Source organism: Chelmon rostratus, chromosome 17, assembly GCF_017976325.1.
Source record: "Chelmon rostratus isolate fCheRos1 chromosome 17, fCheRos1.pri, whole genome shotgun sequence".
NCBI classification, from domain to species: Eukaryota; Metazoa; Chordata; class Actinopteri; order Chaetodontiformes; family Chaetodontidae; genus Chelmon; species Chelmon rostratus.
Window position 1 is genome coordinate 11823995 of NC_055674.1, and position 13246 is coordinate 11837240.

A 13246-nucleotide genomic window follows, 5' to 3' on the forward strand; every position below is an offset into this window, starting at 1 on the left:
TCTCTGACTTACATATTGTACAGTTATCGTCGAGTTAATTCAGCATCCCCCGCCTGCCCTCGTGGCGGCACGTGTTGTTCACTCTAAGCTGTAATCTGCTCCCTGTGCACTTCAGCATTGACGTGTTGGAGAGATTTGACATTGTGTAAGCTGCTGCAGCAGGCGCGTTGGCTAGCCCTTCCAGCTGTTGCTGCGGGTTATAGCTGAACTGCTGGTGGGGGGGAAAGGCTCGAGAGCGGCAGGCTAATGGTGCGAGACGCAGCCGAAGTCTCCCACTCAGGTGATTTTTAACAGGGGGGGTGGCCTGATGGGAGCACCTGACCCTAGCCCAAGCATCTTTAGTAAAACAATAAGTAAAGCTGCAGTCAGGTCTGCAGAAAGGTGGTGGTTTGATCTGGGGGTGTATTTTCAGCAGCACAGACGCTATTGGATGATCATGGACTTAGGAATAGTATAGGAATACAACAGGCAGCAGTGTCTCTATGATCCTCTCGCTCTTCCATGCTACACCTTGCTGGTTGTCTCTTCAATCATGAAGATGGCACTACTCTCTACAGAATTTAGGCTACAATATAGCATAGAATTGAGTATCTATAATATATATTTTACTGAATATTATAGATCTAAGATGAAACTGACACAAGGGACTGAGACAAAAAGACACAATGACAAATCCGTCAGCTACTTCAGCACCATGGACAGCTCCATGGATTTATCAACCAACAGCACAGTCAGTCAGATGGATGGAAGGATCAATGAGTCAGGCAGACTATCTGTCATATTCAAGGCATTCGACCCCTCTAGCCCCTCTCACTCTCTCTGCTACTATGGGATGAAGGGGGGGACAGGTTAACAAGGGGGACAGCATCCCCACTTAAATCGCCTACTGGCTGCTGGATGCTGTCAGGTGCTAATGCTACCAAGGCGGAGCTGTAATCACTGATTTCTGAGCGCAGGAGCCGAGTTTGAGTTTTTTCAAGCGAAGGATGGAAGCAGAGAAATGTAAATTGGAGGTGACAAAAAATGAAAACAAAAAAACAAAAAACGAGGACAAATGTCCACAGAGCAGCTGCAATGCCCAGTAAGTGCATCAGGACAGAGGCTGCAACCTCTGAAGGTAAAAAAAAAACAAGGAAACACTGAGCTGTCACAGATGCCAACAGCAGGACCAGGAGAAGGAAGGAGCAAAGGGATTTTCCATGTTTTGGCTCGCCACTTGTCAATGTGTCAAAGTGATGCAGAAGCATTCAGCAGCTCAACTCTTTTCATCACACTCATTGTGATGCTCTGGCTCTCTCTTTCTATCCAGGCTGACAGTGCGGCGGATGGCGGTTGACAGGTACTGTGCACCGGTATAAACCGGGCAGCCATCTTGTTTTTTAGTAAGGGGAACATCAACAGCTCCTCTGGGATTTGAGGCGCACGGTGACTGATTGTGGACAAATTTAATATTCGGTGAAAGGCGTCCAAGAAAGAGCAGCTGTGAAATATTAGTCAGAACTGAATGCGGTCAGATAACTTAAGCCAACGCTGGCAGCAAATGCAGCATGAAAACCAGCAGGTTGTGTTTTTTTGTCACCTGCTTCCTGGAAGATGACTGTGAACCAGCGCTAACCTGTCCTATGAAAACCTAATTTCCCCAACTTTGGTTAACTTTCCACAAAGTTAGAAAAACAGCCCCATTTTCAGCGTTGTGACTGCTATTTAAGGGGTGCTATCGCCATGGATCTATCTTCCATCAGGCTCATCACCTAAGTCTTAATCAAATGGCGCTCACTCGTGTGATTCTGTATGGTTTCATTTGTCAATACCAGCTGATCCAGACTGGGTCCAACTTGGTCTGAACAGTCAAACAAATATTAGATAAATCTCATCTGGTGTTTTTATCTTTCTTTGATCTAAATTTATTATTATGATTATTATATTACATAAATCACTGCCTCGCTGACACAGTCTCAGCACAAAATGAACAGTCTAACTTTCTCCCATGAAGTATTTATCGCAGAAGTCAATAAATGAAGTGAACTGCATTATTCTGCGCAGGTGATATTGTGTCCACCCCCTGTATAATTCTCCCACTCAAACAAAGTGGCATGGAAAGCCTCTGCCCTTTCTGCACCACACAGCCATGTGTGCTGCTGCTTAATGAGCTGGTCACCCCCCCCCCCACACACACACACACACACACAAACACACATCTATCCTGACACACACGCCTCTCAACGTGCTGTTTTAGCTCATCTGAGCACTGACATTATAATTCGGTTTTGCTCTCTTCCCGATGGCATTTTCTGATCACGGACAGTCACAGTTTGTCAGACCTGGGCTGAGCCTCTGGTAAACTCACAGACAGGCTGCAGATGAATTACAGATGACCTCGTTTGGTTACAGCTGACAGTTAACTTCTGAACGGACTGGAAACAGTTGAGCTGGATGTTTTTTTGCAAGCAGTGTATTTCTAAATGTTGCCCCTGTGTGGATGGAAGTAAAACGTTTTCCTCTGATTAGTAATCAGTAATAAAACATGGACTTCATCACAGTCTTCAATGCTTTTTCCGACAAAAAGCGAGGTTGAAAGTGTTTTGCAAGCTTTGCAAGCCAACATGGCAATATTTATGGGAATAAATTCAGTGATTTGAGGGCAAAAATCCATATTTTCACAGGATAATTTTACATTTGAGAGCAGATCACAAATTCAAAGCAATGTTTCAGTAACTTTTTTTCCATTTCCATCTACTGCAGGGGCTGCAGAGATGTGCTGTGTGTGTGAGCAGATGTCATATCAGAGAAATGAAGATTTGTTTTCAGGGATAGAAAAAAGGAGCCAAATCACTCCTTACTTTCCTCTCCTTTTCTTAGCGGCATCCTCATTTCCACAAGAGCCAGCTCCTGTGCTCACTCTGCTCGTCACTCCAATTAAGCCACCGGTGTTCGTTTCAGCAGAGTCAGAGTGTCAACAGGCCTGTGCGCTGATAACTGCTGTAATGAGCAGGAGAGGTGGGAGGGTGTAGTTGTTTATTTAGATGCTTGATGAGGAGTTTGCAAGAGGGGGTTAACGTGTTACGGTGCTTCTGTCTGTACTGCTGTAGGTCTGCTGCACCACACTGATGGGATGTGGTGGAAAGTAACTAAGTATATTTACTTAAGTACGTGCATAAATATGCTTAATTTATAATATATGATGCACTGTTAAAGATTAAACTACTTAACGGTACATGGAAGAGTGAAAATGAGATCCTCCTCCACCAGCTACAACATTTAACATTGACTGCATCAATCATAATGATCATAATGATGTAAAACAGTGATTTTAAGAAATTGTGACAGAAAAATTGTAATTTCTCTGTATTTCTGGACTTTGGCAATTAATCGATTGATTTGAATCTGCAGATTACTGGATAACAAAAATAATAATTCTCTGACAATCTAACCTTTTCCAAAGCATGCAGGCAACACAAGAGGTGTTGTTTCTTTTAGTTTCTAGGGTTTTTTTTTTTTGCTAGAACTGTCTTAACACAGACATATTTTAACAAATATCCACAAACACCAATTTCCCCCTCCTACAAAATATGTGAAAAATAAAATACACATGGAGCGGGATGAAAAAAAAAACAAACTTCTAAAATACGTGAAACACATGCAAAGGCTCTGCAGCAGTGTTGTTAATGAACAAGGCGAAAGACAGATGGTTGGAAAGAGGATTTGCCAAGGACAGTAACAGCAACATACCCATGTAAAGCATAATCTTCCCGGTCACACCGACCAAATCTGCCACTGAAATGAAGCAACATTACAAAAAGGAAAACAGAAGCTTTTAAAAGGGCTTGATCTGGTTTAAGATCCAGGCCCATTATGTACATGTAACCTGGCTGAAAACCCACATTGTTTCTCTATGGATGAGTCACCTTCATTCACTGTTTACAAAGTGATCCTTGACTGATAATACAGCACTATTTACCGCCCACGCCTCACAATGTGCTGAATGAAAGACAGAAAGAGAAGAGAGGGAGAGAGAGAGTGAGCACTTTTCACTCAAATGCTAATGCCAACATGCAAACATCTCTCTCCTCCATGTTGTTCTGCGCGAGGATCAAAGCATCTGCTGGACAGCTGACGTCATTCACGCACCGAGGTCGCCACAAGGGTCTCTCACAACCCACGGTGCAAAGGGGCAGAGGGTGTGTGTGTGTGTGTGACGGAGAGAGAAAGCAACTGTGTGTGTGTGCGTGTCCGAGCCTGAAGCCAGATCCCAGAGAGTCATGACACCACACTGATTCAGAAGCTGAGGGGCAGAGGATGGAGGAGCGTTCATGGAGTGATGGTGAGAGGGAAGGATGGATGGATGTGTGCTGTTGAGTCACTGCCATTCGCTCTGAGGCCGACTAATCAGTTAATCGACTTATCGTTGCAGCGTAAGTCTGGTGATATTATTCCTTATTGTCAGCAAATCCTATGGAAAGATCAATGGATTGATGACTCATAGCCTGATGATAGATGATTCTGCTTTTGACCTACGCTGTTGTCCAAAAACTATTAAAACCACATCAGTGAGCCACGCTGTTGCACTGGGAGACGTCTTCATTCATCACAATGATGAGCAGATGCACTGCAGACGATTGAGTCCTGCTCACACCAAATATGTATTAATCCGCCGCTACAAAATAGACCCAAAAAATGCACTATTAACTTCTCACATCTTCAGTAGGATTTCAGAGGAATTAGAACTAAATACATATAAATCACAATTTGAAGTAAAAAATGTGATTGTGGCAACGAGCCCTGAGTAACTGAGAACATAATTTCTAATTTATTAAAGCAAGGAAGCTCAGGCCACTTATCTTATTCACCTGCAGAACCATTTCAGAAAATATGTTTCATTATAAGCACAATTCATGGCTTGTTTTGGTGTTAAAACTCCTCAGAAGTCTTTCTTTTAAACAACTTATAACTGCAAATCAGACTGTTTGCACCTTTTCTTTGCGATGTTTTATGGGATTTACTGACAGTTAGAAAAATAAATCCTTACCCTTTATAACTACTTACCTTTCACCTTTAGAGTTCTCCTTTTCTCACCTTTGAGATACTGTGACCCCCCTCTACAATCAGTCTACATGACTGTATTGCTGCACATGCATTATATAGTTAGCACTGAGCACCAGAATATGTGATCCACTGGGGACACATGGTTGATTTTGGTTTGTGTGCTGGCATCACAGGCAAGTTTACTGTTTGGTCTGCAGTTAAACTTCACTATGCTGCATGGAAACGGTTTCAATTGAGAGAAGTGTCAAAAAATGACAAGATTAAAGGAAAATAAGTGCTTTGCTCTTTAAAAAAAAAAGAGAGCTGTTTGTATATGAACTCGTCCCGTATCATCATTTGGAATTCAAAGAGGTCCGTCCCCAAAGGGCTCGCTATTCACTCAAAGCCAGCCGGTAGATAATGGGCACGAAAACAGGCAGACCAAAATTCACAATGGGTACTTGAAGCCAGCAGTGTAGGTGTATGTGTGTGTGTGCGTGTGTGTGTGTGAGAGAGAGAGAGAGGGAGAGATAAAAGAGAGGAAGAGACAGAGAGTTAGGCAGGAAGATAGACAGACAGAGCTGAGGAGATGCACGGCTGAATAACAAGAAGGTAGCTCAGGAGTGATACAGAAAATGAACAATGGGTCTTGGAAGGCGAGAGAGTAATGAGTCTTAAAAAAGAAAGCGAGATGAAGAGGAGCCGATCGCTTTGATAAAAGTTGATAAAACACAAGGCAAACAAAAGCGCCCTCTTAATCGTCTGCGACGCAGCAGCTTCACTAAACTGCACAGACTTTTTCAAGCACGTTAAACCAACTTCTGATGGTATTTAATGAGGGGAGCCTATGACCAGCGAGGAGGTGCTGAACAATTAAAACATCGTCATTACAGTTAATTAAATGTACAAAAAAACAGAGATCGTGGTGTTCTCGCTCGTGTAAACATGAGAGGTTATCGCTGTGGGTGTGCGTATGTTTCGTAATTGGCTTTACACGCTGAAGCGCAACAACTCTGGCGTCTAATTGGCTTTTCGCAGTCGCACAGTTGAGATGATGAAAGCGTCACTGATGGGGCGGCGTGGGGGCTTATCCCCTGCTCGTCGTTTTGGCTTGTCGGCCTCAGTAGAAACTGTTGCATGTAAGTACACAGACGTCAGTGCGTGCTGCAGCTGCGCCTGACCTCCATCTCTTATCCAGCCGAGGACAGATAAGCGTTCCTGGCCGGAGGGGAGAGGAGACCGGGGTTCAACTGTTACAGCAGGGTCACACGTGCACTCCAAACAGAGACCCTGAGGGGCCGCAGAGGTCAGGCTGACAAAACACCACCACGCTGCCCCGACAGCATCAGATGGGCTTGGGGGAAAGACAGAAGGCTAATGAGGGACAATGTTATCACACCTGATGTGTGGAAGCGAACAGTTGCTCATCCAGCAGCAGCGAAGTGCTCCACACGAGACATAATGCAGATTTTTTACAGGCTGACACAAAGAATCAATACGACATATTGCGAGACTCCCTCTCATAATGTTTTATTGATACGCTGCTCTTGAGTGTTAAATGATCAGTCTGAGTGGATTAAGTCTGCGGAGAGAGGAGAGGCACCATCATCTTTTAAGTGGAGCGTCTGCGCCGGCCTCTAAGAAGACTGATGGAGCGACCAAACTCAATAAACATCATGTTGTCTGTAAGATCTGTTTCACTGAAATAAAGCACAAAACCAACATCCCTGCTCACCTCTGTGGAGGCTAACAATTTGAGCAACCAGATTTTTTTTTTACTTCAATTTTCAGATCTGAACTAAGCTTATTGAATTTGGCCAATTTTATCATCTCATCTGAATTAATGAGCCCTAAAAATGTTCCCAGGAGAGAAAGCAGTTGAGGCTTCAAAGAGATGGTTAAAAAGACTGAGCCCGCCTTCTCTGGTTTACGGGATCTGATTGTTTTCTGATTTGCGATCACTATCACTGTATTTGTTGTCCCATACGATGTTCGCGGTCTCACAGCTGCTTCCAGTGAAGACTTCAAAGGCCAGCTGCCATCTTCAGCCTTAACTGGAGGTGTGTTGTGTCTGTGCACCTACACACACACACACACACACACACACACACACTAGGGGCAGACTAAGTTTTAGTTTCCCGCTGAACTTGATTTGCACATCTGAAAAGACTTGACTTCCTTTGACTCGGAGTTGTAGCCAGCTTTCACTCGACATTTAAACTCTGCTTTTCAGCTCTCAGCTCAGCTCTTTGGCTTTTCTGTCTGTTTGACTCCGCACGTCTTTCACTTTGTTTCTTGTCAGTTGTCAAAATATATGTGAAAGTGAAACTACTTTAAAATTCAGTGGATAAATGCTGGAGAATAGCATCGGCTCCTGCTTTTTGCAAACATATTTTGCCCTCTTAATGATATTTTTCCTCCACGTATACAGATTGCATGCTGCACGCAGAATTATTGCTGCTGCGTGTCTTTCTGTGCAGACGGATGCACCCGGGTATCAAGGAGTCATGCATAAAGTATGAACAACTTACGTCTGTGTCAGGACCCTTGTCGGCTCCGGGACAGGAGAAGGTGACGAACTCATGGCACCGTTTGTGAACCACAAAACAGCACACTGACAGAGGAGAGAGACAGAGAGAAGACATTTTACAGCAACCGTTTATGACACAGCTTTGCGGCCTTGTTCTTAGATGCTCATAAAGTGCATTCAACCAACAAATCTGCCTCTTAAGGGAAAAAATATAAGCAGGCAACACACACAAAGTATTATGTCCTTATTCTGTCTGGTGTTTTATGCAATTTATCTGACAAATGGTTGAGAGATAGAGGGAGAAACAGACAGAGAAAGGCAGTAAACGACAGAATGTGAATGTGAGTTATCATCAATCAACCTCAGAGTGATTTCGACAAGCTTCTCATGTGCGGACACACAAACAAATGGAGACAGACAAACAGACTCGCGTGCACGTGCACTCCCACGCTCACACCCACACGGAAAATGTCACTACGGGATCCTGTGCGCCCTGCAGCCGATTGCACCGCCGCCTCCAACTGAACTGGGATCCGCCCCGACCGAAAAGTGTCACTCAGCACTGACACGGCTGACACGACACCCGACGCCGCTCTCACGTCAGCGGCGCTGGCATTTACATTTGGACGCTGCCTCAGATCTGGGGGGAGAAGCAAAAGTGTGGACATCTGTGACAGCTAGATCACAGGCTGACTCCCTCTCTGACACTCACTCTGCGTACCCAACTGTATTTTTTCCCCTGCCATTATTTGAAATTCCTCATTCTCTCTCTCCTCTGTCTCATTCTCGCACAATCTGTCTGCTCATTGTCAGGCTGCCTGTTTGTCCATGTGCACTTTTGTATTTGTGGGGGTTTTGTCTCTAACTGTGCCAGCTAACTCACACTTGCCAGACAATCTGATGGCCATTGGTTAAACAACAGAAATGAGTGTCCTGAGAAGTCCAAGAAACAGCAGGGGTTTCGACTGTCCATGCAAAAGGCTGTGCTGTATCATGATACTCAGTTAATTAGATCCATTTCAGACAGAAATAGATATATGAGCATTGGTATCATCATCAGTGTTCTCAGTATAATGATCATTTCCATCATCATAGTCGTAATCCAACCCTAATCACGACTGCAGTCACTGTGTATGTATGTCAGAGATGGATATTCTCTGGCTGCCGGTGCAGCTGAGCCAGTGGTAGCGTACAGTATGAATTCATCTCTTTCAGTAATAAAGTAGAAATGAGGCAGAGAGGGAGAGGAGGGGGATAAAAAAGCTCAGCAAAACAGAGGCACAAAGTGATTTATCCGTGCTCTGAAGCCGTCATCTGTGCCATTTGTCATATTCATAATGCACGGGAGCGGGCTGTGCACGGGCGCAAATGCAGGCGACGGGGATTTGCACGACCCAGTCAGTGGAGAATTTTCGGCCATGCTAGCAGTGAGAGTCTGAGGATGGCGACGTTCAGTGTCCAGACTGAACATGTCACTATGTTCCCCGGAGGATGAATCCTACTGACTTTGGTGATCCCTTTCCTCTAGCGCTATCATGAGATTCATATTTGTGTGTTATGGTGAAATGTCTCACCAATGATTGGATGGATTGCAAAGAAAATTGGTTTCATTCAGGAGGACCTGTAATCATTTTGACGATCTCCAGATCTTTCATATATTGAAACCCAACCAGCGCCATTGCATGACAATACAGAACCTCCGATGCAAGATAATAACATGATGTGTCGATGCACTCTCAGAAGCAGCCTGCTTCAGCACCTTTTCATTATTTCAAAAAAGAAAGGGAAACCAGTTTTGAAACCAGTTTTTGTATCACCGCTCACTATGTTAGAAATGGGTTTGGTACTGACCACACAGCGTTGATTACCACCTCATACCCACGTCCAATTAGCCCTGCAGTCATTCATTCAATCAACCTTTATTTAAACCTCAAGAAATCATTTCCAATGCTGTCGAGAGGGCAGTTATAACAGTCTAAATACCAGCAAATAGATAAAACAAGCAAAAAGTTTCAATGTGTGTTGTAAAATGTTCCAAGTGTTTGCAACACAAATACTAAAAGCAGTTTTCCCAAATTCAGTGTTTGCACATGGAATTTCGAACATCAGCTCTTGAACTGGTCAAATAATGACTACGTGACTAGTGTAATAATAATTTTGTGATGTTTGATGACATGTTGCCATAAAGGACTTTATAAAAAATAGAAACCAGTGCCTGCCACGTCTTACATGGGAAAATTAGCTCTGTTTCTTTTGTCGATGCTTGCTGACAAGTGTGTCAATGTGGAAAGCGTGAAAGTCAAATCCTCCCAGGTCACATCCTGCCAACTCTGCTGTCACTAAAACTAAGAAAACTTTTGCTTACATGTGTTTGTATTTTCATCTTCTGTAACACAGCTTTACTCCGACGTCCAACAATGTGAATCACAGGCGTAATGACGTCCTTTTCCCTCCCTCCATCCTCACACCTTCAGCCACACACCCACTCAACCATCGGCGCCTCCGTTTAGCGCTGATCTCAGACCAGCTCGAGTGTCTGCTGGTGCTGCTGTGTGGAGCTGAGCAGACGGACTCAACACTGATCTCAGTTCAGAGGTGAAGAAGGGCCGTTAAGCTGCGTATAGCGGAAGGGATGAATCTAGTTTTGGACTGTGTGTGTGTGTGTGTGTGTGTGTGTGTGTGTTTGTCAGGCAGGCTTACCCAGATTTACACAAGACAGTGACAGTGTTTCTCTATGACTATAATCCCTGGCGTCGACTTTCATGCACACACACACACGCACACACACACTCTGATACACGCATTAATCTAAAAGCTGTCTCAAGAAAGCAGGATGCCAATATGCTGGAATAGCTGAAACACAGAGGCATTCTGGGAGCATATGCAATGTTACATGCAACCAATCAGGAGGAAAGCTGTGAAGACACTTCACACACTTTACATTTACACCTGTGGTAAAAATCTAAATAGAATGTATGTTTCTTCAAACTCTCGTATGCTGAGAGGAAAAGAAAGAGGAAGAAGCACAGAAAGAGAGCTGGAGGTGCACGTAATTAAGAGTTTTTCTCTGTGATTTTAAAGCGACTATAATAAATCTTTTTCATATGACTCAGGCGCAGAGACCTGACTGGGAAACTCTGGAGGACGAAGTGCAGCTTTCTCCACGTGGTTTTTTTCCTCTCAGGAAGAGCTGCGTGAAGCAGAGGCAGCAGAGGTGACACAGTGACATACTGTATCGTCAAGGATATGATGATTAATTAGTGTGGGCTTTGTTTCACCAGCCTAATTGCATGAGCACAGAGATAAGGGGCTTTGGCATCACAAAGCAGCTTACACAAAACAAACGCTTTCTTGTGACTGCGTGTGTGCGCAGAAGGCAGGAAGTGATTATACCCTGTGCTGGGATTCATGCTTACGCTGCCTGTGTCTGTAGGTGGGCATTTTGTGGCATGTTTCACACACACTATGGTGGCATTTCTGCACCTCTCCATCCACATCCACATCTCTCCACTACTGATCCCTTAAAGTGTGGGTTTAGCCCCGGCTAATCTGGTGGAATTGGTAATCTACCAAGCCGCCGCTAATAGAATTATGCTGTGCTGTTGCCCGTATGAAAAGCCCGCGGTGGAGATAAGGAAGAGGGCAGGACACCTGCAGCGCCGGCCCAGCTCAATACCTTCCAGACACATTCAATTGATCCGGGCCCCCAGAGTGCACCCGAACACAAAGAGAACTGGGGCTTTGATCTGCGATCCACAGGAGGAAAAGAAGGAAGTGTGCGAAGGGCGGATGAATAGGTGGAGAGGGAGGGAACAAATCCACAGGGGTTTAGGGTTTCTATGACTGCAGAGATCTTTCAAAAGGTGTCAGAAGTCTTTCTATCTGCTCAAACAGCTGTCGTGCTCTGGCATCTACGTCATTTTAGTGCCACAATGTTGTTGAGGTGACCACAAAATCATGCACAAATTATTCTCTGCACTTCTCCTCTTGCCATGCAGTTTAAACACAGACAGACAAGCTTCCTCCCAACCAGGCAGCTCCTGATGGAGTAAAGTGCTCAGTTTCTCCAGGTGTCATGACTATGTGGTCCTTCTGCAGATTGTTTGTCATTTCAGGCAAGAAAAATCACAGAGGAGGGGAGGAGAGGAGAGGCGTGGAGAGGGTGAGGGAGGTGTATTTTCCCCTCTTGGTTATTTTTAGGCTCGATTCTGGCCAGGGCTGGAACAGTTTGTACTGAACCCCACTGCGGTGGAGGAACGAGGGAAGACGTTTCCTCCACACCTGGCCGGCGGATGCCAAAAATAAACAGTGACGCATCCTTGTGCAAGCACAAAGACGTGTCTCAGGTGTGAGGGAACAATTACTAACGAGAGAAAAGCTTTTCCTGTCGCGAGCCAGCGCGAGTGCTGAGTGAGAGAGGTGGAACCCGCTGAAAGAGGAACCATGGAGAGGAGCGGACAATGGAGCAATGCAAGCGCTGTATCCTACCTAGAGCAGAGAGCAGTGCTCCTGCCTGTGTCAAGTTCTCATCAAATTTTGATAGAGCTCAAAGAGAAACTATATCCGTTTGCTGTTTTTTTTTATCCCGACCATTTCCACTTGCCTTCTGCTCTCACGCAGGGACGTACACGATGTCATCTGGAGATAAGGCAAATGCGAGGAGCGATTGTTTGTGCCCATGCTCTGAGCAGATACGCTACTTGTGCATATAAAAACATACCTCCTCAGACACGGCCTGTAAACTTCATACATGTTTTATACATTTTCCAGAAGACTTCACTCGTGTGACCTCTGACCTCCTGTCACTGCAGTGAGCGACGGGTCTGAGATTCCCAGAGGCCCCGGGTCACGTGACCCACATCCACCAGCTCTCTCTGGAGGCTGCTGGAGATCGATGGCCACAGCGGCCACAGTTGGAGTGACTCAGTGACAGCTAAGACAGCCAGAGAGGCCACAACAGGATGTAATATTTTGTGCGGGATGATTTTCCACTTCATATCTCCCTGGTACTTTTCGTGCATTTCGGATGCAGACGCACATATTTTGTTAATTCATGATTTATAGGATGTTATCATCAATATGATGACGCACCTTTCTTTTTCATTGCAAACTTTTGTTTATATGAGCATACAGCATATATGAATATAACAATACACATACCACAGAAGAACATTTTATGAGACTTTGGTGAAAGCTGGTGTCCGTTCCACTTTTCTTTCTTTTGGGAAGCCTAGTTTTTTTCCTGCTATTATTACCACACTGTCAAAATCCCTTTCATTATCTTGTTCCAATGGCCAATCAGTCCTCAGATGCTGTTCTTTGAATATCCCACCACCGCCTCGTCCCTCAGGATGATCCAAGAGATTCAACTGATAGATTTCATCCTCCATGTGTTGGCTTCACTCCACCACCACCTGTGATAGACTGTGGGAGACTGTCACCTGTCTTCACTGGCCTTTGCTTAAAGAAGATGCACCACGTCGATTGGATCTGATTGACTAATCGTCCTTCTCTGTTGTTAAACTCAATAAATGTCACTTTACACTTCCAGTTGATCTCTGCTTAAATCCATTACCAACTCACGTAAGACTCTGGATTTTGTTTTAATGGTGGTGCAAAGACCAGCTCAAGCAGTGCTCCGACTGGTATTATCCTGACCTTAAAATTTGCTTTGTCCATGTGCGTGGTATTTTC

General features: G+C 44.7%; 1 protein-coding gene across 2 annotated transcripts in view; it reads right to left on the bottom strand.

The window, feature by feature from the left end:
- Positions 1-13246, bottom strand: part of prkcab (protein kinase C, alpha, b) — a 104693-nt gene that overhangs the window by 65069 nt on the left and 26378 nt on the right. For both annotated transcript variants that reach the window (XM_041956186.1, XM_041956185.1), the window contains exon 3: positions 7554-7636. In XM_041956186.1, coding sequence (XP_041812120.1) covers positions 7554-7636 — 83 coding nt within the window. The remainder of the gene's footprint in view (positions 1-7553; positions 7637-13246) is intronic.